General features: G+C 44.3%; 1 protein-coding gene across 2 annotated transcripts; it reads left to right on the top strand.

Annotated features, from left to right (window-relative positions):
- The first annotated feature begins 399 nt into the window (after positions 1-399).
- On the top strand, positions 400-24,030 carry MYBL2 (MYB proto-oncogene like 2). Of its 2 annotated transcripts, none has more exons than XM_081916870.1 (14): positions 400-642; positions 3,526-3,613; positions 4,407-4,475; positions 4,668-4,760; positions 6,258-6,478; positions 6,787-6,943; positions 7,570-7,842; positions 9,604-9,981; positions 10,609-10,748; positions 11,129-11,228; positions 12,335-12,448; positions 13,622-13,738; positions 18,353-18,481; positions 20,996-24,030. In XM_081916870.1, exons 1-14 carry the CDS (start codon positions 623-625, stop codon positions 21,122-21,124), a joined length of 2,028 nt encoding a protein of 675 aa, XP_081772996.1. In that variant the 5' UTR covers positions 400-622; the 3' UTR covers positions 21,125-24,030. The 2 variants fall into 2 exon arrangements, with proteins under 2 accessions (XP_081772996.1, XP_081772995.1); XM_081916869.1 differs by having other exon boundaries at positions 401-642; positions 18,332-18,481.
- Positions 24,031-27,379: the final 3,349 nt, after the last annotated feature.

The raw sequence follows: 27,379 nt of genomic DNA, 5'->3' as shown, positions 1-27,379 counted from the left end.
TTTAAGAAACGTAGCACTTAATAATAATAATTTCGCCTATTGAAATAATAAGGAGAAACCGATTGTTCCCATGTTATTTCCCACGTAAGCATTTTGGCTTTTGTTTCTTCATTGCTTGCTGCAATGTCGCAACACCATATTTCACTTTCTTAGATTTGGAGCGGCTTTCTCCTTTAAAAAGGAAAATAAAAATTTTATGAGGATGCTAATAGTTAGAGAGATACTGTAATATACAAAGCTGCAACTTGCCCGCGCGCGCCACTTTTTTCCCCCTCTTCTTCCTCCGCCTCCTCTTTTTCCCTCCCAAGAATACCCTGTGTGTCGTCAGCCTCGCGCGCGTAGCGTCACTCCGCCGGAAAAGGTGGCTGGCTGGGGCGGAGTTGGCGCGAGATAGGAAAGTGCTTTTCGGAGTCCCGGGCGGGCGCGAGCCACGGAGCTGCAGTTGCTGCACTAGCAGCAGCCTGGCTTGCGCGCGCGCGCTATTCAGAGGGGGTCCTTTAGCGGCATTCGTCTCCCCAACCCCCCTCCAAGTTCTGGTAGCCTTTTCTGTTGTTTTGGAAGTTTTGTTTTTTTATTATTTTTGGCCATCGCATGATTTGAACGCAGAGGGGGAAAAGGCAGGATGTCTCGCAGGGCTCGCTGGTGAGTTGCATTTGGGGCGGGAAAAGAGAATATTGCAGCTGTTTTTGGAGCCATCGTTTAGGATGGGTTGGAAAGGTGGTGGGAAATCCGTTCCCCGCCTGTTTTCTTTTCCTTTCTCTCCTCTCCCCGCACCCTTCCCCCCTCCCCCCCAACTGATTGACTCACCGTCCACGGTAGTGGAGCATGCACAGGGATAGATCAGTTAAATTATATCGCGGATGATTTATTTGCCGCGATCTGAAAGGGAGTAAACTGCTTAAAGCTGCTTTAAAGGTGCTTAAAATGGCCCGCGTGAATTTGCAAGGGCGGGGAGAGGAACTTGGCTCTTTTTTGCGCCAAGCGGTGCGGGAGGGGGAAAGGAAGAGCGTCACTCTGCTTTCCCTAGTGATCTATTTTCTCCTTTTTTCATCATTATTATTAGTATTAAGCTGATCCTTCTGCAAGGAAGAGCAGTTCAGTTATGAAAGGGATCGTGGGCCACAGTCTGGAGCGGGACCCCCCTCCCCCCAGATCTTGTTTAGAGGCCTTGTGGTGCTAAAGCAAGGAGAGGAACTGATAACGAGCTGGCAAAGACTTGAATTGGGATTGCCTGGATGGTGGACCTAATGGTTGTTATATGAGGACTGCCAGGTCCATCCAGCTACCAGGTGGGGGTAGTTGGGAAAGCTGTGAAAAAGTCATGGCTTATGGCTGCATCCTAAACTCACTTTACTGGGCGGTAGGCCCCACTGAATTCAATAGCGCTTACTTCTGAGTAGACACACTGTATCTGTGAGGAGACTGCTGGGAATGTTCTGGCCATTTAGGTTGCTGTGAGTTTGACCAAGCTGCGGGAGGCAGTGTAAGACAGGAGTGCCTGGCGTGCTCTGGTCCATGGAGTCACGAAGAGTCGGACACGACTAAACAACAACAACAACAATGTGTGAAAGACAGCATGGCATTACTTATATTATTTGGTGTTGCGTTTATAGCTCACATTTTCCCCAAGGTGTTTAAAATGGTGTGCATGGATCTCCCCTTTCCCTGTTGAGCCACACAGCAAGTTACCTGTGAGGTGCATTAGGTTGGGAGACCAACCATCATGGTTGAGGGGGAATTTGGACCCTGGTCTAGTCTAACACTAAATAAGCACTGCACATGTAAGTGGCCTAGATGCCTGCTTTTGGGCCAAACTAGGGACGCGGGTGGCACTGTGGGTTAAACCACAGAGCCTAGGACTTGACGATCAGAAGATTGGCAGTTCGAATCCCGGTGACGGGGTGAGCTCCCGTTGCTCGGTCCCTGCTCCTGCCAACCTAGCAGTTCGAAAGCACGTCAAAGTGCAAGTAGATAAATAGGTACCGCTCCAGCGGGAAGGTAAACGGCGTCTCTGTGCGCTGCTCTGGTTCGCCAGAAGCAGCTTGGTCATGCAGGCCACATGACCCGGTAGCTGTACACCGGCTCCGTCGGCCAATAAAGTGAGATGAGCGCCGCAACCACAGAGTAGGTCACGACTGGACCTAATGGTCAGGGGTCCCTTTACCTTTACCTTAGGGATGTGGAACCTGTGGCCCAAGGACGTGGGTTGGCTTCCAGTTCCCATTAACCCCAGCCAGCGAGGCCAATGGTCAGGAGTGAGGGAGTTGTAGCCCAACAACATCTGAGGGTCTTGAACTTCCCAGCTCTGGCCTAAGCCGCTTTGCCCACTAGGAATATTTGTGCAGGGATCTTTTTGAATCCTTCAGTAAAAATATTCATGAATATTCTAACTGGCTGAGAGATTGGATGATGTTTTTACCTAGCCATAGCGGTGGTGTTTTAATTTAGTTTATTTGGTTGGGTGTATATCCCACTTGATCTTGAGGACTTGGGCGAGTCATATAGGTGACTGTTCTATCAAAACTCTGACTACCAAAAATATGTTGGAATAACAATGTTGTGTACTTTGGTAAGTCTCCAGAGGGAGACAATTCCAAATATCAGGACAGCAGCCGGATTTGCAAACGGAATCAGTGGTTTTGAAATAACATATGAAATTATATATGAAGCCTTCTCCCCCACTGCTTGTTCTTCTCTGTTTCTTAAACTTTTATTTCCGTCTAAAGCTGCAATTCTGAACTCTCCTTACTTTCTAGTAAGTCCCACTAAATGTCTTATGAGGGCACATGCTTAAGGCCACTTATTTTTATTTTATTTATTGAAGTGTTTGTAATCCATCCTTTCCATAAAGGTACAAAAGTTACAGTAAAAACAGTCAAAAACATCAGTACTGGTTGGGTAAAAGGGGAAATTCATGTTGCAGCGGCCTGTCCAAACAATAGTACAGTTTTCAGAAGTTACCTAAAAGCAGGCCTGGGTGGTTACTGCTGAAGGATCGATAGCTCAGACTCTTGATCTCAGGGTACTGGGTTCGAGCCCCAAGTTGGGCAAAAAGATTCCTGCATTGTAGGGGTTGGACCAACTCTCCAATTCTATAGTTCTGTGATTCTGCTGGTAGCAAATTCTATAGGGCAGGGCCTGCCACACTAAAGCCTCAGCCCCAGTGAAGTTCAGCTGAACCTCATGGGTGCAGAAGATCTTGGAGATCAAGGTAGAGCATAAGGAGTCCAGTCCTTCAACTACTTTGTCCCCAAGTTGTTTAGGACATTGTGAATTACCACAAGTGCCTTGAACCTGTCCCAGTAGCAAACCAGCAGATGCAGTGTACACAATGAAGGAAGTTTAAGTATTTCTTTTTATCTACCTACCTATCTTTCTCCTTTGTATTGTTTTAATGTGTTCTGAGGTATGGGCTGGAGATTCTAGTCGGTGGTAGAGTATTGGGGGGGGGTAATTAAAAATCTGTAAAGCAAGATACTTACATGCTCTCTTTTCCCATTTGCTTTTAAATTTTGTTTGCAATAGTGAAGAGCAAGATCAGCTGCATTACCAAGATTCAGATGCATCTGAACGGCGGGATAACAGATGCAAAGTCAAGTGGTCACGTGAAGAGGTATGTCATGTGTAGGGTGTGTGGCCTTGGGGAGCTTAGCTGAATGGAAAATGCTTTGCTGACATGCAATAAGTGCTACTTTGAAAATCCTTACAGAAGTCCTTGTATACGCATCCAATAAAGAAATAAAATGGGAATGGAATGCATAATTTGCCTATTCCAGCCATGTTCCCCTCTTCTCTCCTGCTGCTTCCCCTACTTTCATGAGGACTAGAAACTTGATTTTAAATGCAAACAAGCCCAGACATTCTCTGGAGGCCAAAGTTCTGTGCTTAAAGTATTGCATGTCAAATTGTTGCAATACATATAGCATTACTTGTCCCAAATTGGCCAAACTGAGTGGGGATAAATATGAACCAATGGACTTGGTGTGTGTGTGTGTATCTTGTTAAAGATCGATCCTTTATCACCATCTTAGCTATTGTGCCATGAGGAGAGGCTCCTGGAGCAACTGTGAAATAGGCATTCTGTCCCTGACAAATAAGATGGAGCTACCCAGTTCATCCTGCTTTCCGCTATAGCACCTTGCTGCTTTAGAGTACAACACAAGGCCTAGTTTCTAGCTGGCAGCTCTGTTTTTTGGGTGGCACATAGAAGTAGCTGGAATGCTGTGTTGAAGGTCAAACCTCTGTTCCTTTCCTTGCCATGCTGTATCTCATGATGTCATGGTGTCACAAACTTCTGTTTTGGTAAATTCCATTCTTTTGTTCCTGAAATACATAATTTAGGTAATGAAACAACATACTGTATATGTTACTTGTGTGCCAAAGCTGATGGCTTTGCTTTTTTGCAGGATGAGCTCTTGAATTCCCTGGTGACACAGTTTGGACATGACTGGAAGTTCCTAGCAAGTCAGTTTCCTGTAAGTGGAGTTTTTCAACAGAGTGGAAGGTTTTGCTGGTGGGGTATTTTGGAGCAGAGAGGGGTACGACAGAGTTGCAAAAGATCAAGCTGCTAGTTTAAAAAAATATCTCTGCCTGATACTTTTGGTTTCTCTTTATGCCTGCCTTATCAATCTTCACTTTAGCATGTACTTATTTACGTTTGCTCATAGAACCGCACTGAGCAGCAGTGTCAATATCGTTGGCTTCGGGTGCTAAACCCTGTCCTGGTTAAAGGTCCTTGGACGAAACAAGAAGATCAGAAGGTAACTATTTCTCAACATGTGGCTCTTATAGTTGAAGAAATTGGAATTCCATCTTGCAGGTAGAATATCTCTAGAATCCCAGTATTTGAAAGATTCTGCAGTATTGGCTGCCACTCTTCATCTATCAAATACAGGGTCTAATTTGTCCGTGGTACAGATTCCTAACCCTAGCAGCTTTCTGGTAAGGCTGATTTAATTCTTAAATATCCTCCTTAAAAACACACAGAGCACCATGCTGTCTTCACTCTCCCCCATCAGCTGCTATCCTAAGGTTGCAGTCCTGTGTGTTTTTACGAGGGAGTAAGTTCCTTCGAAATAGGCTTGCACTTTTAGTAACTTGGTAACGTTTGTTTGTACACTCCATGCAGCCATTGCACTGTCCTTGGGGTAAGGTAATTCTGGTTGCTCGGTAGAAATCGAACATGAGTTACCTTACGCTAATGGCTGTTAAGTTGGGGAATTGTGAAACAGCAATGTATTAATAGGGTAGCAAGCAAATAAGCTCATATTATTTTCTCAATGTATTTTTTTAAAAAAATTTTTTTTAATTAATTTTCCAAATTTTAAGACCAGACAACAACAACATACGAACATCAAAAAGAAAAAGAAAAAACAAATAAACACACAAATATAATTTTTAAAGCACTTTTTCATAAACCTCTTTTCTCGGACTTCCCCATACCTCACCCTTTTTGCATCCTTATTTTACATTTTTTTCAGCAACCCTTTTTGCCAATCAAATTTATTATTTTCTCAATGTAACTCTGTTGAGCAGCTCTGTGGTGTGGGATGGTGAGATCTACACCCCCCTCCCGCAATTAAATGGCTTCATGGAGTCTACACACACACAACTACACACATTGGATATTCTCAACCCAGTCAGGAGCTCTGCTTTTGCAAGCTACCTTTGCATGTAATTGTACATGCACAGGCTCCCTGCAGCTATTCAGTTGAATCCTACACCCTTGCAATGAACTCAGAAGAATTTTTCTTCTGGGTAGAATCATAGAATGATAGAGTTGAACATATGCACAGTGAAGAGGGATGCAGGTGGTGCTGTGTTCTTAACCACTGAGCCTCTTGGGCTTGCTGATCAGAAGGTTGGTGGTTTGAATCCCCGCAACGGGGTGAGCTGTTGCTCTGTCCCAGCTACTGCCAACCTAGCAGTTCGAAAGCACGCCAGTGCAAGTAGATAAATAGGTACTGCTGCGGCGGGAAGGTAAATGGAGTTTCTGTGTGCACTGGCTTCCGTCACAGTGTTTCGTTGTGCCAGAAGTGGTTTAGTCATGCTGGCCACATGACCTGGAAGACTGTCTTATGGACAAACGCTGGCTCCCTCGGCCTGAAAGCGAGATGAGCGCCGCAACCCCATAGCCGCCTTTGACTGGACTTAACCGTCCAGGGGTCCTTTCCCTTTTCCCTTTAATGCACAGTGAGGATGGAGTCTGCCACCGTGATCACACAGTGAATAACAATTTGTCCTTTCCCCCTTATGAGGTCACTGAATTAGTGAAGAAGTATGGCACAAAGCAATGGACGCTCATAGCCAAGCACTTGAAAGGCCGGCTGGGCAAGCAGTGTAGAGAACGCTGGCACAACCACCTGAACCCGGAGGTGAAAAAGTCATCGTGGACAGAGGAGGAAGACCGTATCATTTGTGAGGCTCACAAGGTTCTGGGGAACCGCTGGGCCGAAATTGCGAAGTTGCTGCCTGGGAGGTAGGTTCCTTATGGACCTTTGCATTCTTCTGTCCCATACTGGGATGGATCTGTCAAACAAGAAAATGGAGGAGGTCGGTGGGTGGCCATCTTCTTTGCATGCAGAAGATCCCAGGTTCAACCCCTGGTGCTGGGAGAAAGCCCTGTCTAGCACTCTGGAGAATCACTGCCAATCAGTGTAGACATTATTATGCTAGATGGACCAATCAATGGCCCGACTTGGCCCAAGGTAGCTTGGTCTGTTCCTAGGATGCTTCTCCTCTTGTGACTCACTTTTCAATGATGTGTCTGTGTTTTCTACTTTACAGGACAGACAATGCTGTGAAAAACCACTGGAATTCCACCATCAAAAGGAAGGTGGAGACAGGAGGCTTTCTTAGCGAAGCAAAAGACTCTAAGCCCCTCTATCTACTGGTGGAGGTGGAAGGAAAGGAAAGCCAAACTGCACAAGAAGTCGAAAGCCAGGTATTGCAAAGCATTTTTATGTCTCTGAAAACGTTATTAAACAGAGAATATATTTAGGCAAGCTTCCAGATGATAGTGTCACAATATTCTATATGGCCTTAAATTAATCTGCCTTTTTTGGGGTACGTTGGAATAAGGTTGCAAACTTCGGTTTTACATTTGTAAAAAGCATCTTGCAAAATCCACTCATTTTTTATTCAGGGATCCAAACGGCAGATGAAAGCAGGAGTTTTCTTTGTAGCCAAGATGCTGGTTTTGGAATCAATGAAGGCAGAACGTTTGTATCATAACCGCTCAACTTTTTCTCATTTGCATTTTGTAATCCAACAGGAGTTGGCATCGAAGCTTCAAAATAAATCTTTAACAACATAATCCTCATATATCAAGAAGTGGTCCGTGGGGTTAGGACTGCAGCCTCATTTTGGATGCTTCGGAAATGTTTCATGACTTTGTGCTTTTACTGTGAAGGGTCTGATTTAGCACTGCCGAATACTGTTTTGGACATTGGCTCCTGATTTTAGTACCTGATTTTGCAGCCTTGATGCTCTTTGAGTGCAGCCGTGTACTTGATTTGCTTTTATTGTTGTTGTGTAGTAGTCACACAAATCCTCATTTGCTTTCCACAGCAAACCTTGTTGACAGACTGGCCTGTTCAGGCCTTGGAAATAAAGCAGGAGGTAGCCATGGATGAAGAATCTGTTGGCCTTCCAAAGCTGCCTCCTGAGCAACTCCCAGAAAGCCTGGCGGACGACAGTATCGCAGGAGCATCAGAAAACACAGCGCCTGACAGTGACCTGAAGGAAGGCTCATCTCAGTACACATGGGTGGTCGAAGCAGGCAGTTATTTGTGTACCTCTACGGCCCCAGCTATTACAGAAGCTCTGGACATGATCGAATCTGTAAGAAGCGAATTGATGTTTATTTCCGTAGTATGTTCAGGGATGAGGAGTTTGCATGTAGGCTCTGCTCATCATAGGCTCTTTTTGCTACGATCATAATCGCCATCAAGTTTATTTGTACAGTGGTACCTCAGGTTAAGTACTTAATTCGTTCCGGAGGTCCGTACTTAACCTGAAGCACCACTAGCTAATGGGGCCTGCCACTGAAGCACTATTTCTGGGTTAGCGGAGTCTGTAACCTGAAGCGTATGTAACCTGAGGTACCACTGTACACTGGTACCTCTGGTTATGAACTTAATTCATTCCGGAGGTCCGTTTTTAACATGAAACTGTTCTTAACCTGAGGTACCACTTTAGCTAATGGGGCCTCCCACTGCTGCCGCCACGCGATTTCTGTTCTCATCCTGAGGTAAAGTTCTTAACCCAAGGTACTACTTCCAGGTTAGCGGAGTCTGTAACCCGAGGTGTTTGTAACAGGAGGTACCGCTGTATGCCGCTTCTTGGTAAAGCCATGCTCAAAGCAGCTCACAGCAACATGCAGAATAAAATATAACAACGTTTCAAGATAATGCTCTAACGGTGGTTCCCTATTATCAAAGTGCTTTTTTTTTGCAAAAGCCAAGCCTTGGGCCCCCTACTTTTGAAAATTTTGATATCTCTGTGGTAGTTTTTGTTATGTGAATGGTGCCGTGAGCCCCCTGGGTGAGTTATGCAAACCCCCAATTGGGAACCACTGCTCTAAGAGCTACAACACAGTTTAAACACCAATATCAATAGGGCCAACAAACATCTCAAGTTGATCATCACTGCAACAGTGACTAACAATAAAATACAAAGCATTCAAATAGCAGCACAAACAATCCCCTCCCCACCTTATCGGCAGGGAATTGGCACAGTAAGGGCGGTCGTAGTTGAGATGTGAAAAAACTATGCTTGGTGCAGCAAAAGAGAATTTTCTTCCCTTTTCATGAGTGTGGGGCCATCCATTGATGCTGAATGGGGTGGCAGGTTTAGGGCAGACAAAAGTGAGGACTTCTTCATACAGCACATAGTTAAACTATGGAGTTTTTCTTCATGGCATGGGGCGATAGCCACTATAGAGGCGGGTTAGGCAAATTCATGGAGGATAAAGGCTATCAGTGTCTACTAGTCATGGTGGCTGGATGCTACTTCCAATCTCAGAAGTGGCTGGGGAACATGAGCAGGAGGTTGGTGTTGCAGTCATGTCCTGCGTGCTGGCCTTCCATAAGCCTTCCATTGGCCACTGTGGGGAACAGAATGGTTATTGGATATCCGTTTGGTCTGATCCAGCAGGGATCCTTTAATGTTCTTTGAAGCACTTTCCCTCCCTCCAGTTTACTACTGGTTTTTAGTATTTACGACTGAGACAATTTAAAACTGTCCTGCCATTATATGTAAAACGAAACCCAGCTATGCTGCCTTTTTCCCCAGTGTTGGGTATTGATTTTTCAAGCAAAGTGTGTGGAGGATTGTGGCACAGGTTTTTTGCACTTAAGTTCCCATTCAAATCAAGAGGACTTAAGTTAGATGTTAAGTTAGCTTTTCTGCATGGATTTGAACAGGAAAATAACTTGCTCCTTATCCAAGGCCTAAGGTTCCAGTACGTAGCTTGTGCATTTGGTATGCATTATAATTGCTCAAATCTACTATGCCAAGTTATTCTGCCACCCGTTCTGCCCTGCCACATTCTTTGTCTGCAGTTTTATCCTCCCAAACTTTCTGAACTTCCTATTCTGGCAGGACCCAGATGGTTGGTGTGATCTGTTTCAATTTGACCTCCCTGACTACCTGTCTACAAGTAACAGCAGCAGCCCAGATAGGCAACCATCCCTCAAGCCCTCCTCCACATCGCAGAACGTGACAGAGTACCGTTTGGATGGCCACACCATTTCGGACCTGAGCAAAGGCAGCAAGGGCGAGCTCATCCCCATCTCCCCATGCACGGACATGAGCTTCGGTACACCGCCTTCTGTGCTTAAGCGGCAGAAGAAGAGGAAAGTCGCACTCTCGCCTGTTCCAGAAGGGTGGACCAGTGGCAACCTCTCTTTCCAGGACTCCTGCAACAGCATGACGCCTAAGAGCACCCCTGTCAAGACGCTGCCATTCTCCCCTTCCCAGGTATGGAGGTGCAAAGAGGGCAGCAAGAGTGAGTCAGTGGCTGCCTTCATGCATGACATTTTAGCTTCTGCAAATCACCCTTTTATTCTTTAGTGATGTCCTCCATTTATTAATGGTTCACTGGAGCTCGCATGGCTTTTATATGGAAATTGCTCACTTGAGTTGGTAAAATCAACTCAGAAACACAAAATTTGCTTTACAGCCTGCTTTCTTGTAGTATTTTTTTTTTAAAGTCATGTTAGATACTCTTCCTACACTTCCATATTTAAGTATACAGCTTGGAGGACCTTTATCCAAGAAAGATCAGGGTGTCCTGGTCGCATGACTTTTGTTGATAACACAGACTGCTTTAGACCCTCACTCTCCAGACATGATTTACAGGTCTTCTTGGACCTATTTGACTACAGATTCAGTCACTTGTGGTGGAGGAAGGCACAGCCTTCCATGCTTCCTTATGGCCAGGTGTTTACAACATGGAAAACTGTCCTTGGTCATATTATACTGAAAATGTAAAATCCAGGGCTCAGGAATCGCTACACAAAGCTGAAATAGATTTGAAAACCAATCCGTTACTTAATCCAATTCAGCTGATGTGTGTTGACTCTTCTAATTTCCTTTCTTTGGCAGTTCCTGAATTTTTGGACCAAGCAGGACACTCTTGACCTTGAGAACCCATCTTTAACTTCCACTCCTGTGTGCAGCCAGAAAGTGATAGTGACTACCCCGCTACACAGAGACAAGACACCGTTGCTTCAGAAAAACTCGGTGTAAGCATTTTCTTCCCCTCACTCTCACTCCAGCATGTATCCTGTTGGCTTCATGGATATGTCTGGACCTAGTGTTCAGTGCTTGGAGACCTAATTCTACAGTGACACCAGTGAAGCTACAGTGTTGTGGTCTTGGGCATGAGAGACCACTGTGCGTTCCATGCAAATCCCACTGACCTTCCTTCAAGGAAGAGCATGTGAGCTGGTATTTTTAATTGTTTGGATATTTGTTTATATTGCTGGTATGCTTCCCAGTAACAGTGTTGTCTGGGGAGCTTACAATCAAGGAGGAATTAGAATACAACAGTTAATCGACAAGTTACGAAATCTATAAGACCTAAAAATTCCTGCAGCAAACCTCTCCTCTTCTGTGCTTTCAGATTTGTGACACCTGATCAGAAGTACATCACGGACAATACACCTCATACACCCACACCTTTCAAGAATGCTCTGGAGAAGTACGGACCAATTAGGCCTTTGGTATGTATCTGTGTGTGTGTGTGTGTGTGTGTGTGTGCGCGCACGCGCGTGCTGTACCAAACTTTTAGAAGACCTCTAAAGGCAGCCCTGTTTAGGGAAGCTTTTAATGTTTAACAGGTTATTGTATTTTAGTGTTTTGTTGGAAGCCGCCCAGAGTGGCTGGGGGGACCCAGCCAGATGGGCGGGGTATAAATAACAAATTATTATTATTTATTATTATTATTATAGCTGTTTTGTGCATCCTACCTGTATTGCATCCCAATGTACTTCTACTGCTGGGACCACAGTGCTATAATTCTGGACCAAGTCCCCCATCTTAAGCAAAAACACCAAGCCAGCATTCAGCAGAAATATCCTTACATTAGTATAGAATGAAATGATGCTTCACATGAAAATTAAAAGAGCAGATTTCTAGACTGTAGGCTAGATTCAACCTGTCAGGTTTTTTGGCCTGTGAGATGGTGTTCTGCTTGTCTGAACAATGTTGATTTTTTTTTTTAATAGGTTAACAAAGTAGGTCCAAAACAGCAGCTTTCAGTTTCATTACGGCTCTCAGCAAGCCCAAGCACTTTAAGGCTGGTATTTTATTGTATTTTTCTCTATTAAGGAATCGTGCAATTTCCTTATTTTTAGATGTCTTTTCCCTAAATGGCTATGGATGCCATATCAGTCAAGCTGTGTAATAAGGTTATTGATCTTGCCACCTTTTTTAGGTTCTTCGTAAGGAGGATAAATATCCGGAGGCTATTGTGCTCCAATAGTTCTAAGGCTCTTGCAGTGTTTCAGACGCACAGCTCTTTCCTCAAAGCTGCATGCTGGGCTTTGCTGCTGTCTTTGAGCATGTAGGTGTTCTTGGGGAAACATTAGTCCTAAGAGAAGTGTGCCATGTGAGTCCTTCCAGGTCAGGTTAGCTAAGAGCCAGCTTAGAGACACAGACTTTTGTGCACTACCAGAAAGAGCCTTTATCTATGATGGAGATCTGCACAGTGGCTACGAAACAATTTTATGTTCTTGGCCTGTGCTACATGTACTGATCACATATCTTGTTCATGATGGAAAGTCTGGAAGTGCAAATTTTTCTCTTTCTCCTGCATCCCTAACGCCAGCCTCAAACGCCTAACCTGGAAGAGGATTTGAAAGAAGTACTACGGAGCGAGGCTGGTATTGAGCTGATCATAGAAGATGATGTGAAGCCAGAGAGACAGAAGAGGAAACAGGGTGTAAGTATATTGTACAAGAATGATCTGCAGGAAAACGGTGCAGTGTGGAGTGGTTCTCTTTAGGGTTTCATCCCCTGCTCATCAAACCTTCAGTCGGCATTCAGTGCTCATTGAGCAGGCTAACTCCTCATTGAGGTGTTTTTCTCGGGAGTAGGTGGGTTCCTCTCAAGGACTATATAGTTTCTAAATACTTTTGGTACATCTGCAAACTGCAGAGTTGCTCCAAGCCTTCTGAGAGCTCCCTCTTGCATGTGTCTAGAGCTATTATGACTACATGAGGACCAGTACTGGATAAGTGAGATATCTGCTCAAGTATGTAAGAACAGGCTGGGTCATTGGGACCATTAGGGTTCTGCAGGAATTTGATGCATCCAGAATGCTGAGCATTTGCTAACAGTGTTGGCTGCACCCCCCCCCCCCAAAATAAAGTGTGCTGCAGCATCTTTAAAAACTGGTAATAAGACATTCATTGTGGACCACAGCAGATTCTCTTTCCCAGGCATGATATTTTGTCCATAGGCATTGCAGCTAGCAAATTCAGCTTTGCACCGGCGGTATTGCACTGGCGGTTTGAAGCCAGCTCTGTACTTCCCCGGTGCTGCAGTCATGACAGCCAATGCATGTATGTGGTCTGCCAGTTTGTACATTGTTTTGGTGAAAGGCTGTAGCTCAGTGTGCCCTGACTTTCACGCAGAAGGGCCCACATTTAATCACTCACATATCTACATAAGGCATGAAGAGACTCCTGTCTGAAACTCTGGAGAGCCACAGCCACTCAGTCTGGGCTGGGGAACCTGTGGCCCTCCGGATGTTGCCAGATTACAACTCCCATCATTCTCAATGAGCGTGGTCAACGGTCAGGGATGATGGGAGTTGTAGTCCAGCAGCATCTGGAGGGCGGAAGGTTCCTCACCTCTGGTGTAGATAGTCCTACATTAGATGAAGCAGTTGTCTGACTTTGTAGAAGGCAGATTCCTTTGTTCCTATGTAACTGCAGAGAGTATGGAGTCTTCCTGACAGTTGTCAAGTGTGCTCAAATGAATTCATTCTCCATAACTTACTGGTGCCCCATGAAGCTTTCCCTTTGTTCTAAAATTAATATACAATGCATCCCCAAATTGTTGCCTTCTGTTTTTTTGTTGGGTCTTAAATATTCTTCTCTTGTCTTTCCAGATGCACAGGAGTCCCATTAAGAAGGTCAGGAAATCTTTAGCCCTTGATATTGTGGATGAAGACTTGAAGCTGACAGTTTCCACCACGGCCAAACCTGTTTGCTTCAAAAGATCTCAGGTGAGTCGTAATCAGATGGGTGGTGGTGATAGTGGGGAGTAGATTTAGTAACTAGAAACTCTTTAAGATCATTTTTAAAAACCACAAGTATCTGGTCCTCGTGGTTCTGAATTAAAAAGCTTGGAACAGGCCAAACTACATGAGACTTGGGACAAATATCTGACAGGGGTTTGTATTACCTTTGCCAGAATGTAACCATAGTGGACAGCAGATTTCATTAGAGAAGTGGATGCTTCCCACAAAATACAAGATTGCCATTTTGATTGGAAAGAGGGTTAAGTCCCCCATTCTGCACCAGCGCTACCTGAATCAATTCTGCTCCCCACCCTTGGGTGTATTTCAGTGAGGAACAAACTAGACAAGGCACTTTTGTTGCGTCTCGTCTAGTTTGGCTTTTGGATGCCTCCATATTTTTTTTGTGGCAATGGATATGCACTGAGGCAGGCCATAGCTCAGTGGTAGTGCATTTGAATACAAAATGTCTTAAGTTGAATTCCTTGCAGTCGGTCAGAGAAAAAACATCTGTTGAAGATTTTCAAGAGCTGCTTCAAAGTAGGCCGTACAGGGCTTTGATTGCCCAAAAGTGTGGACCAGTGGGCACATTTTGAATTTTGAGACAGTAGTGAGGGTGTCAACGAAAAGAATGGCTGCTTTGGGGACATGACATAACACAGAATTAAGAGAGTACAGTGGTACCTCAGGTTAAGTACTTAATTCGTTCTGGAGGTCCGTTCTTAACCTGAAGCACCACTTTAGCAGCCTCCTGCTGCTGCTGCGCCGCCAGAGCACAATTTCTGTTCTCATCCTGAAGCAAAGTTCTTAACCTGAAGCACTATTTCTGGGTTAGCGGAGTCTGTAACCTGAAGCATATTTAACCCAAGGTACCACTGTACAGTCATAATTGCTCTTCCTTTTCTGGATTGTGGAAAGTACAACTGTGAATGAATGAATGAACTTTATTATGGTCACAGACCAGCATAAGGAGTACAACTGTGAAAGGCACAAGAACCCTGTTTTCTCCAATGCCAATCCCAAACCAAAGTGAATTCTTAAAGAGGGCCTGGTCTTTAGCTTCTGCACAGTCTAAGCCTATTTGCAGAGTTTCCACAACTTAGATTTTCCCTTTAAGGAGAGGATTCTTGAACATTCACCCACACTTATTCACAGAAAACAAGTTCTAGGGAGTACCTGATCTCAGATGACACTACCACAGGAACACTGCATTCTGGTTGCTAGGGGAAAAGAAAGGGCAAACACTGGAGATGCCAAGGATTACTAAAAAAAAATCAGCCAGAAGCAAGGAAAGTGTAGTAAAGGGGAGGTGGAACCAGCAGCTCATTAGGACCCCAGGGATTTCTACTTTGACTTCGCTAACAGGTGGGAGCAGCCAGGCTGACTCATTTCAGAGACATTTGCTTAGTGCATTGCAAGTGCCTTCAGTACTAGAATCTGGGAATTCAAATGAGCTGTTTCCTTGTGAGGCCACCCTTGGTGGCACTCATTTCTGCAAGAGGCATGTTAGTGACTTGCCTGTCCACACTAATGAATTGCCTTGGAAATCTAGGTTTGTTTTTAATCGAGACAAATCCCATATGGCTTTTAAAAACAATTGCTGAATGTTTGACCCTCATTAATTCTGATACAATAATCAATGTTTTGCTTGCTAACGGGGTGCACTTGTGCACCAGTGCAAACCGGCAGGCTACAGCTTTTCTCATGCATGCTATAAAACGGTTAACCTCTGTAGAGTCGCAGCAAGGCTGCATTTGGCCCATGCTTTTAGCAACCATGCCGTGGCAGTCTGCCGATGAGAGGCTCAGGTTGTTGCAGGTAAAAAGGGTGGTAAAAATCTGCTGGGCGATTGGCTCATAAGAAGTGGGGAAATGGGGGGAAATGCGAGAGAGAGAGAGAGAGAGAGAGAGAGAGAGAGAGAGAGAGAGAGAGAATAAGATGAAGCAAATCTAGGAATGGTGCTGAAAAAAAGGACACATTGGAAGTTGGTAAAGCCAACCCGTTTCCTTGTGACATGTTTACAGTGGAACCTTGGTTCTTGAACTTAATCCATTCCGAGTGTCCGTTTGACTCCTGAAACTGTTCAAAAACCAAGGTGCGGCTTCCGATTGGCTGCAGGAGCTTCCTGCATTCAAGCAGAAGCAGTGTCAGATGTTCGGCTTCCGAAAAATGTTCACAAACTGGGATACACACTTCTGGGTTTGCAGCATCCGGGAGCCGATTTGTTCCACAACTAAGCAGTTCAGGAACCAAGGTATCACTGTATTATGTTAACATCTATAGTAAGGGGCAGCTAATATGATGCCGCTAAAGAATTGATGCTTTTGAATTCTGGTGCTGGAGGAGACTCTTGAGAGTCCCATGGACTGCAAGAAGATCAAACCTATCCATTCTTAAGGAAATCAGCCCTGAGTGCTCACTGGAAGGACAGATCCTGAAGCTGAGGCTCCAATACTTTGGCCACCTCATGAGAAGAGAAGACTCCCTGGAAAAGACCCTGATGTTGGGAAAGATGGAGGGCACAAGGAGAAGGGGACGACAGAGGACGAGATGGTTGGACAGTGTTCTCGAAGCTACCAGCATGAATCTGACCAAACTGCGGGAGGCAGTGGAAGACAGAAGTGCCTGGCGTGCTCTGGTCCATGGGGTCACGAAGGGTCGGACACGACTAAACAACAACAACAAATATGATGCCTTCCAGGTCTTTTGAACTACAATTCACATTATTCCTGATCATTGGCCATTTTGGCCGGGGCTGATAGGAGTCTGGAGTCCAGCAACATCTGCAATGTTGTGTTGGCAACCTCTGATGAATCCATATGCATTGTTGCCCAACTGTGCCCTTAGGTGGAACTTGTTTTGTGTGCTTCTGATTTGTGTATATATGCGTGTTTTCTCATAAATACATATCCCATTGAGATCAGTTATATTTAATCCTGGTTGTGTGCTTAAGCAATTATAGTTTAAACATCTTCAGAAGCATACTGCACATTTCATAGAAGCAGGGATTGGAATTTTGGATTTGTACCACTTAAGACCAAGTAGGCCATTTTATATTGAATGCTCCCTTGTCATTGAAAACACTTGCATATAACTTCTAGGTTGGTGAGTCAGATTTTTTAAAAAAATATTGCTCTCCCCACCCCCAAATAAGATGAACTCTGAAGTGTTAGAGTTCAATACACCCTCTCATTTGTGTAACATTTACACAATGTTGACTTTCACATTTATGATTCTTGGAGGATGGGAGACCTGGCTGCTCCAGCTTGTTCATGAATTCACTGGGTAGACTTGGGCAACAGGCCTGCTAACAGAATCCTGAGATACTTTAAAAAAACAAAACAGAAACAAAAACCTCCCCAGCTTATTAGGGTCAGCTATCAGTCATAGGATAGTGAGCTGGCAAAGGCAGGTGTAGTGGTTAGCATGTTGGAGTTGCATGACTTTAGTCCTGTGCAGAATTACCTGGGAATATGCTCCATCGAACGCAGTACTCCTGATTGTACAGGTTAAACTTCTTAAAACACTGAGATTTAACAAAAGCACTTTAGCCTGCTGAATTGCAACCTTTAGCTTTTAATTAAAATGGAAGCAACCTTGCAAATAAATTGCAAGCACGTTTCAGGAACCCCATCCAAGGACAGTATTCTGCTCAATTATTTTCCTCCTGATTTCCACTGTAAAACTTGAAAACCTTGTTTTTCGCCTTGTTCGCTTGCTGGAGCAAGAAAGGTCTGTCCATTATCCTGGTGCTCCAGCAGATTATGTTGCTCCTGCTCTGAAAACATCCTGGAGCTGCAGTTTCCTGTGGCCACCATTCCTCTTCTACCCAGACCACTGTTCACACGACACACTACATGGTGTGGGAGGAGTTTCACACTGCCTCTCCTGGACTTACCAAGGGGCTGTATAAGAGCCAGGCTCAAGTCCAATCAACACAGACAGCACAATTTGCTAAGATACCCAGCTTCTAACCTGCCAAAAATGTTCAAGTATTTCTCCACACGCATTGTGACGAGAAAGTTGAAACCATTGGGAGTCTGTAGAAGCTACTGTTTTCTGTGACCAGCAGGCAACCCTATCTCTTACCCTTCCATCATGATGTAAATGGTTGTGGGGTTTTTGGGGGGGAAACTGCCCTTGTTCTATGACTCATTTGTGCAGCGATTGGAACAATATGCACAATACTGTTATCCATCAGCCGTGTTGCCTAACCTCCTTGCCGGCAGGTGTCCATGACAATTAACTGTGGAGTAACGCCAAAAGGTTGAGTTTTTCCATTACTCCACAGTAATAGTTACGGAGTTTCTTAGTCACGGAGAGCCACTGCCGAATATGATGCTAGACTGCACAGCATTAGGCTATCAGGCTTATTGTTCTGATCGCTGCCCCAGTGATTGATTACAAAGTCCTCTTTTTCTCTAGGAAACTTGCACCGTGAAAGATAAGAGAAACTTGATTACATTAAATATTTGCTTCTTTGCCTGCCACCGCCTCCTTTTTCTAAAAAGAGGATTTGGGAGAGAAATCTCAGCAATGCCATTGGTTGTAACTTTCGTTTTTCCCTTTGGTTGATTGCAGCCTGTGAACTTCCTTCCGCAGTCCCTAAACCTCTCTTTGTCAAGCAGCAGGAATGACAGCAGCTTGCTCAACAGGGGGTTTGTGCATGTGAAGGCAGAGAAGGCCCCGTCTTCCAAGAGAATCCAAAGCAAATTCAGACCACCTCCTCTGGTAAGCATAGTCCATTGGGGAAACTTGGGCAGGTGCCACAGTTATGGGGTTTTGAGAGACTTGCAGTACCAGAACCTGCCATCTCCATGAGCTTTGTGAATGTTGTGCCATGCTCAAGTGCCAGGCAACATGGTTGTACACATGTTAATGATTTTGCATTTCTTAAATGAATTAAGGTCCATTGTGGAGTTTATGAAGAGTTGTGATGGTTAATTTTTCCATCATTTGACTAGAGTCTGCTTAGTCACTATTTCGCATATTGTTGTGTACAAGCTTAAAACAAGATCACATATGTGAGCCAGAGTAGTGTAGTGGTTAAGAGCAGTAGATCCGTAATCTAGGGAACCGGGTTTGCGTCTCCGCTCCTCCACATGCAGCTGCTGGGTGACCTTGGGCTAGTCACACTTCTCTGAAGTCTCTCAGCCCCACTCACCTCACAGAGTATTTGTTGTGGGGGAGGAAGGGAAAGGAGAATGTTAGCCGCTTTGAGACTCCTTTGGGTAGTGATAAAGCGGGATATCAAATCCAAACTCCTCTTCTTCTTCTTCTATGGAGGGTGGTGTTCAATGAGTCTACTCAGAGTAGACTCACTGAAATTTGAGCCCAGAATCTAGGTTATAAATAAGTGGGCCGAGTTTTTAAAACAAAATTCTGTTGATAAAGAATCAAGTGGGGTTGGGGAGAGAGATTATACTCTAGTCCCAGGTTCCAGCAATATTATTTACCATGGTATTTTGTGTGAGCCTCCTTCTAACCTTGCTGAAAAGTTGTTTTCTTGAATTGATGGGCATAGAAGCTGCTTAAAAGTTTGTGGTGAGGCACCTGAAATTTCACAGCAAATCGATAACTTGTGGCACCAATTGTGACACTGACTCCAGCAGTATGAGTCTTCGGGTTCCCTGCTTTTTGGAGTGGTGCCACTGGGGTTAACCACAGGTGACCACCGCCAGATGCAATTGTGGTTGTCATTCTGCGAATGTGGTTTTGCCCAGTCACCTGACTGACTTATTTTTAATGGTCTTGAGATTTTCAGTCATTAATCTTTCCTGGCATTGCTACAGCAGTTAATGCATAATATTCAGGGAATGGGTCTTAGGAATGTAGGAAGTTGCCTTATACATGGTCAATCCATTTATTCCTTTTATCTGAGGGTCCTTTTTAGCTGGAGATGTTTGGGGCTGAATTTGGGACCTCAGCCTGTTAAGAGTATGCACTTGAACACTGCGTGCCCCCTCCTGCTTCCCTATCCCAACTCTCACCCTGTTCAACACTTGAGTAAGCTGTACAACTCCTTGCCTGGCAGGCTGTGCCTCTGAAAATATGATACAAAATGAGTGAACTTCCTTCTTTGAAGAAATCGTGCAGTTTGTTCAGAATTCAGGATTGCTTTTGAGAAATCAGATTGTGTGTGTTTGTGTGCGTAAAGTATGCAGCCTTATAACAACAAAAAGCCTGCTTTGGAAACAGCGAAGGAAGAGATACAGCACTGGTGTCTAAAATCATGCCTTTGGTGGGGTGGGGATGGGGTGGGCAAGTGAATGTGGCTATTGGAACTTGGGCTCCCAAGAAACACACAATTAGGGCTATCAGTACAGGGCAACGTATCCAACAAAGCAGTTCCATTAATGTAAGAATTTCAGTTTGCACAGCAGAACTTATTCATCCCTAGTGCCCTACCCTGATCTGTTCTGCAAGGTTGCAGGAACTCCCAGAACAGTTAAAACTATGGAATTGCTTCCCACTGGAGGCAGCGATACCCATGGAATTGTATGGCTTTACAAGAGGATTAGAGAAATCCATAGAGGTCAAGTCTATTGATGGCTATGTTCAGCCTCCACTGCCAGAGGCACTATGCCTCTGAATACCAGCTGCTGCGAATCACAGGTGGGCAGAGTGTCCTTGCTCACACGCTTCCCACAGGCATCTGGTTGGCCACTGTGGGAACAGGATGCTGGACTAGATGGGCCACTGGCCTGATCCAGCAGGCTCTTATGTTCTTAAAGGATTTAGGGGGCATGCGGGGAGAGGAGATGGAGGGGAAGCTCCATTGTGAAGTGAAAAGCCCTTGCAGCGTTTCCCAGACTTGGGCCTCCAGCTGTTTTTGGACTACAGTTCCCATCATCCCTAACCACTGGTCCTGCTAGTTAGGAATGATAGGAGTTGTAGTCCAATAACAGCTGGAGACTCAACTTTGGGGAAACTCTGCTCTAACAAAACTACCATGTTGGATACAGCCCTGGGACAGTATACATTACATGGCTTAAACCCACTGCAGCCTTTCAAGTAAATCCCCCCCACCCCCCAAAATTACTAGTCCTCTGTGCATTTAAATTGTTTGTAGCACATCAATGGTCAGTGAGAAGTTCGGGGACTCATTCTCAACTTTTTACAAATGCTTCCCTATGGGTTCACCTGAGCCAATTCTGACTCCTGAGTGAGAGGCTAATATACAAAATTGCATCAAGAAGCTTTCCCCCAAAGTGTGCTTACTTTCTCTTCTCTTCTCTTCCTTAGATGTCCAGTGCTTGGAAAACAGTGGCTTGTGGTGGTTCTAAAGACCAGCTGATCATGCAAGACAAAGCTCGACAGGTCTTGGGCGTGTTGAAACAGAACCACACATCACGGACATTAATCTTATCTTGAAGAACTCTTGTAAACTCTTGTAGCCATGGGTGGAGGGAGGGAGAGGAAGGGAACTGAACCTGGAATGGCATTCTCATACCAGCTCCTTCTTTGTGACTCCTGAGCTCTACCATAGATGTCCTTGTTTTGATTTATTGCTCTAAATTCTGGGTTCCAAGCATGATATAGAAAACAATGTTCAGAAAAGATTTTTTTTTAAAATTTTGGCAACAGCCCTGCATTAATTAAGCTGAGACATTGTCACTTCCCTTGAGAAACCTTCTCTACCTCCCTTTTCATTTTGATAAAAAAGAATCAGTTGGCTTGCAAAGAGGGACACAGGAGAAGTGAACCAATTCACGGGGAAGAGAAAGCCCTGGACTTCTGGATTTGGTTTTGCCTTCTTTGAGTTTCTTCAAGTGTAATTATGTTTAAAGTCCCTGCCCGTTCCACCTGGCTCTTTTGGAACTTTTGTCTGGTGGTAACGGGCAAAGGGATTGAGATGGAAGGAAGAAGAACTGCTAGCAGTTGGAAATGTCTGCAATATGCTCTTTAGATTGGACAAACTCTGTGAACTGGGACGTGGTCTGTTGCACTATGTAAAGGTAGGCATCAAAACCTCTTTTCCAGAGTATTGCAGTCTTAAGAATATCAAAATCACTGCCTCCAAAGAGGCACACCATTGCCTCTTACCCTGATCTGCTATTGATAGGTTGCATATGATGTTGCGATTTGCTTCTGAGTATTTTATATTTCCAAGTCCACCAGATGGTGCTGATGCCAATCTTTTCACTCCAGCTCTGATATAAGGAAAGGTGCAGGCTGCTTAAAGTGAGCTGGTCTGCTCAGTGCTGGGAGAGTTAATCGGCTTTATCGCTTCACAACTGCTATGGTAAAAGGAGCTTTTGCAGAGATCTGTGTAAATCACATGTGAGTGAAAGTCTGACCCATACCCCTTGAGAGAAAGCGTGTCCTAGATAAGATACGTCTCTGTCTTGCAGTCCTTGTCTTCAGTCATGTTATAGATAGGTTCTTCAAAGCACTCTTACACTTTGCTTCAGATTAGTTTGATGTAATCCCTGGGAAAGCAATTCAAACAGATCTTCCCCAGTGTATCAACCTTTTCCTTTTAATGGCCTCCACTAACCAGACCTGAGCTGAAACAAGAGAGGCCAGAGAGTAATGTGGTTCTGTGTTGTATACTCCACAGCACTTCATTGTCTGGGGCTTTGTATTCTTCCTGAGTATAGCATGAGTTGTGTTGTCAGATGAATCTTGCAGAAGGAGACATTGTGAAAACTGCATTGTTAACTGAATCAGTTCTGGATGCCTAAAATGAATTTCAAATTGGTGACCGATACCACAGATTTCCACACTTCCCAACCATCTGATGTATGCTAACAGCCACTTCACACATTTTCGTTTTTACAGCTATATAGATGAATGACAAATAAGTTAGCAAATGCCTGCATCAAACAGGTACACTAGGCAGGAAGTGGTGATTGGCTGTGGTCCCCATTGACTAACCAGTGCTTGCCTTTGCATAATATGTGAAATAATCCTTGCAACCAGTGCAGTGCATTGATTTAGAGGACAATCTGAATGTAGGAAGTCTAGTTGTATAAGAAGAGCTCTGCTGGATCAAACCAATATCCTGCATCTGGTCCAATATCATGCATCCCATAATGGCCAATCAGATGCCTCTGGGGAGTCCACTAGTAATATAGTTGTTTCTGAGCAACTGGGACACAGGCATGGTTTCTCTGATCTTGTAGGTACCATAGCCATCATGATAAGTAGCCATCGATACCTCCCATGAATTGATCTAAAACCCCTTTAAAGTTGTCTAAATTGGTGGTCATCTTCGCATCTTGTGGAGGTGAACCCCATAGTTTAGCTGTGGGATTTGTAGCTCAGTCAGAAGTGCTTGGACATTTTAAGTGTGCATCTACATCCTGCACCTTACGGTGGGTGCTTTAATGCACATGTTTGGACAAAGAAAATGGGTTTGACCAATGCCTCTGCAACATGTGCTTATGGAAGGCGGCATGCTTCTCTTATCTCTCCATCGTTCAGTCTTTGAAATAGCACTTTAAGTCAACCTGTGCTGAAGAGCTTATTGGATCGCTCTGGGCAAGCAAGACCCCATTTCTCAGCCTAACCTGCCTCATGGGATGGATGTAAGACAAACAGCGTGGCTCTGAATTTTTTTGTGGAAGGAACTGTTATGAAAGTAAGACTACTTTGGGGGAAGATGTCACAGTTCATTCCGATGTAAATGCCTGCTTGGAAAAAAAACAACAGGTGAGGTTGGTGAATAATTAGTATTATTTTTGCTTTAAGAATTTATCTTTCATAGAACCACTGTCATGGCTAAAACCCTAAATAAATTATCATTCATTGTAGAAAGTGAGGCCGATTTGATTTGGAGTCTGCTCTAAATTAAAAGATTATGATGAAGGTATTAAAAGCCATTTCTAATCCCATAAATCTGATTCTACCAGCGTGCCCTGCTATGTGTTTATTGCTTATTAAGGAAGATCTAGTGCTGAGCAAATTTCAGGGGAAATGAACAGAGGGAGCCTGTTAATGACAAAGACAATTAACTTTTAATTGGAAAGCTCAGACATTTCCTGTCTGAAACACATGCCTGGCCATGTTATCCCCGAGTCCTAACACCTGTAGAATAGGTTATATCATTGTGAGTCTAGGCTCTTAGCTTGTTGCACAGGAACAGTTGAGAGAAGGCGGCTGGTATATACCTTGTGGTATTCTGGGCCTGAGTTAAAATAAAAAATGGTGTGGATGTACGATAAAATTATTCCTGTTCTGTAAGGTGTCAAAGATCACAGGCTTACCAAGTGTGTTCAGGCTAATGAAATACTGGGACTTTCACTTTAAATAGCATCCTGGAATTTGCCCAAGTGACCTGTGTGAGGGGAACTGTGTGCCTATGAAAAGAGAAAACTGATAGGCAGCACAGCCTGCTGAGGAGGAAGATGGCTTGAAAGGAATCTATTCTTAGCAATGCAAATTGTCTGTCTTGGAAGAATAAGAAGCTCCTTCATCCACATACATTCGTTGTGAAGATTCTTGCATCTATCTAAAGCGGGGTCAGCAAACTTTTTCAGCAAGGAGCTGGTCCACTGTCCCTCAGACACTGTCCCTGGGGGGCAGGACTATATTTTTTGGGGGTGGGATGAACAAATTCCTATGCCCCACAAATACCCCAGAGATGCATTTTAAATAAAAGCACACATTCTACTCATGTAAAAACACGCTAATTCCCGGACCGTCCGTGGGCCAGATTTAGAAGGCGATTGGGCCGGCCCCTGGGCCTTAGTTTGCCTATCCATGATCTAGGCTCATTCAGCTGCTACATTTGGCCTGCAGGGGGGGGGCGGATAGATGTCTTCCTCAATCCTCTCTCCCAATAAACACATATTTCTTTCTCAAAGTCCCACTTTCTAAGCTTGCATGTTATGCTAATGTTGCAGCGATGTTTCCCCAGCATCGTTTGTGTGCTGTATCTTGTTCCTGGGGGAAGATAATGCCCCCCACCTGGCACAGTTATTATTTGTTAAAATGCTTGCTTTGTATAAAGTGGTGAGGGGTGTGACACTTGCGCCTTTCAGCATCACAGGCAAAATATCCCAGGTGGTCACTGACATTCCTTCTGCCTGCTGGAGCCATTTTGTGATCTTTAAAAGTAGCTGCTCTGTCAATGTTGCCTGTGTCTTCCCTGTGACTATCCTGCCTCAAATTCTTATCCAGTCTCCATTAAAAGAAAAAGCAACGAAAAGACACTGCACTACTTACATTTTTAAAGGATTGTTACTGGCTCCTGTGTGCTTCCTCCTCTGAGCTTGGTACAACAAGCATGTGTGTTTGTCCATCGTATTTTCTTTTAGGTGCAAGATACAATTCTTCCTAGCCAGAAACCAGTAGAGAGATGATGCTTGAAAATAGGTATCTGGGCTACTATTCTAGAATACAGAACACAGGATCACAGGAAATTCCTAAAGCACATGATTGGTTTATCTAGCTCTGACTCTCCAGGATTTTTCAGACAGCCCTACCAGGAGATGGAAACTGGGACATTCTGCATGCAAACCAAATGCTCTAATATGGAGTTGCAGAACATTCTGATGAATGCAGATCACCTTCCCTTTCTGTTTTGGAGAGAGTTGAGCAGCAGTAATGCTGCGCTTGGGAGTAGGGATAATTGAGGAATTCAATCTTTGTGAATTCTTATACGAACTCACCTTATCTGGGCCTCCACTAATTGGCAGATTCTCTGTGACTCATACCCGCCTTTGCATTTCCTAAATGTTCGGATGAGCTTTTGGCTTCAAAAACATACCAAAATTTATATTGTGAGAGAATGCATTTAGCAATACATTTTGAAACATAGGATTGTATTCAACATAGTAATAAGTAAGTTCCATCTGCTTGCAATGGAACTTCCTCTCCTTGCATGTTCTCTAAATTTGTTCTAGGGAACATATTTGGGGGTGGGATGGAGTGCTTTTGCACTAGTGGTAATCCTTGTGCTGATCAAACAGGATAGAAGAATAACTGCCCGCAAAATTTTAAACATCCCAATTGAATGCTGAACTGAACTGAACAGAACAGAACACATGCAAAAGTGACACAGACTGGGAGTAGACTGATCTCCCATCCTTTTTGGGGAGAAGAATGTGCTCCTTTTCATCCATATTCTCGTAGATAGGAGAGGAAGATTGATACAGTGTCATGGACTGGAAGTAATGCTAAATCCATAGCTGAGTGTGAGTAACCAGGCATATTTGTATTCATAGCAAAAATTGTGGCACTTCATTCCTTTCCCGATCCTCCAGCTACCCAGAGCTAAGCCATGACTTAGTATTGCGTGTCAACCTGAACTTTTGGTTTGTTTTGCTTCAGACAAACCATGGTCTAGCCAAGGTCTGTTCCTGGACTACTGCTTGTAGTTTGGAGGGAACAACCCATAAACAAGTTCTGATTTAACACTAAGCTAAACCATGGCTTACCTTCAGGTAGTGGAGGAGGAGTAAAGCAGCCAAGAGTTTGGCTCCAAGGATCCACATGCATATTCGTTCAAATTATACCAGGGATGGGGAACAGCCAGATCCTGAACTCCCCTACCCTTGACAGGCCACTTTGACAAGTGGTTGCGGCTGCTCACCTGCCAATCGCATGGCATCACAATGACCAGGTGGCACATTTTTCTTCTGCATAGCGGCTTGAGTTCAAATTGCTGCAAAGGGAAGAGTCCAGCTGATCATAGCGGGACTTGATGTCACCACTGACAAGTGCTATTGATCGGTGCTATCGGATGTGATTGATGCTGCTTTAAGCAGGGATTGACTCTACTACACCATGCCAGTGGGGCTTGTGAAAGTTGCTACATACAGATTTGTCAAGAACAACCAGGAGCTTCCAATTGTTCCTTTGTAGCCATGACTTTACCTGTCCTGTACCTGACATTATATATGACATCAGTTGTAGGACAGGTGGATAAGGCTTGGGGAACACAACCCTAATTTGACCCATGGGCTGTAGGTTCTCCACTAAGAACAGGTTGACTGTACCTATGATCAAACTCCCTTGGGTAGTAGCATTGGTGCAAAGCTCACCAGCATCTCTGCTGAAGCCAGACAATATAATAAGTGCTACATACAGAATTATAACCTAGTAATAGCTTGTAAACATGTGTGGCGGGGGGTGGAGGGCGAGAGCTTTGCTCATAGTAGATTCAGTTCAATGAACTGAAAAAGGAAGAATTCTGTTGCCAAAGCCAAAAGCTGGCACTCCAATGCTGGCACACTTATGCCTGTTTCAGTTCATTTCCCCTCTTCCACCCACCTCGGATGCATGCTGAACATCTTGTTATACATTTAAAATGCCTTCGATACCAAAAATATCAGAGAACGGCTCTCAAGTATTACAAAGCCTTTTTCTTTAGCTAAATTGTGAAGTGATTCTTGAATGTTACTAACGAGGTATTTCTGGTAGGAGTGGCTCTGAAAGGCCACAGTGACCTCAGCTTCCAGGTTGCGTCCCTTCCATTTTATTTAGTCTGGGGCTTAAAATAATTCACATTGGCAGAATTAAAGCTGGTCTCTTGGAGTTGGCTGGTCTGTGGGTAGAGTTAGAACAACATGGTGGTGGATTCATAGGAGCATTTGAGGCGTGTGCAATAGATGTAGGAGTGGATGGGTAAATGCTATGCATGTCTATAACCCCCCAGAGGCTTCTTAAATTAAAAATACA

Source organism: Podarcis melisellensis (genome assembly GCF_964234715.1).
Source record: "Podarcis melisellensis genome assembly, chromosome: 6".
In the NCBI taxonomy this organism is placed as follows: Eukaryota; Metazoa; Chordata; class Lepidosauria; order Squamata; family Lacertidae; genus Podarcis; species Podarcis melisellensis.
The sequence above is the reverse complement of the archived record's forward strand: the minus strand, read 5'-3'. Positions and strand labels throughout refer to the sequence as shown.

Coding starts and splice junctions, on each gene's coding strand:
- MYBL2 (XM_081916869.1), top strand. CDS start 623: ATGTCTCGCAGGGCTCGCTG. Junction 7,843..9,603: donor CTCTGGACATGATCGAATCT/GTAAGAAGCGAA, acceptor CTATTCTGGCAG/GACCCAGATGGTTGGTGTGA. Junction 10,749..11,128: donor TTGCTTCAGAAAAACTCGGT/GTAAGCATTTTC, acceptor CTGTGCTTTCAG/ATTTGTGACACCTGATCAGA.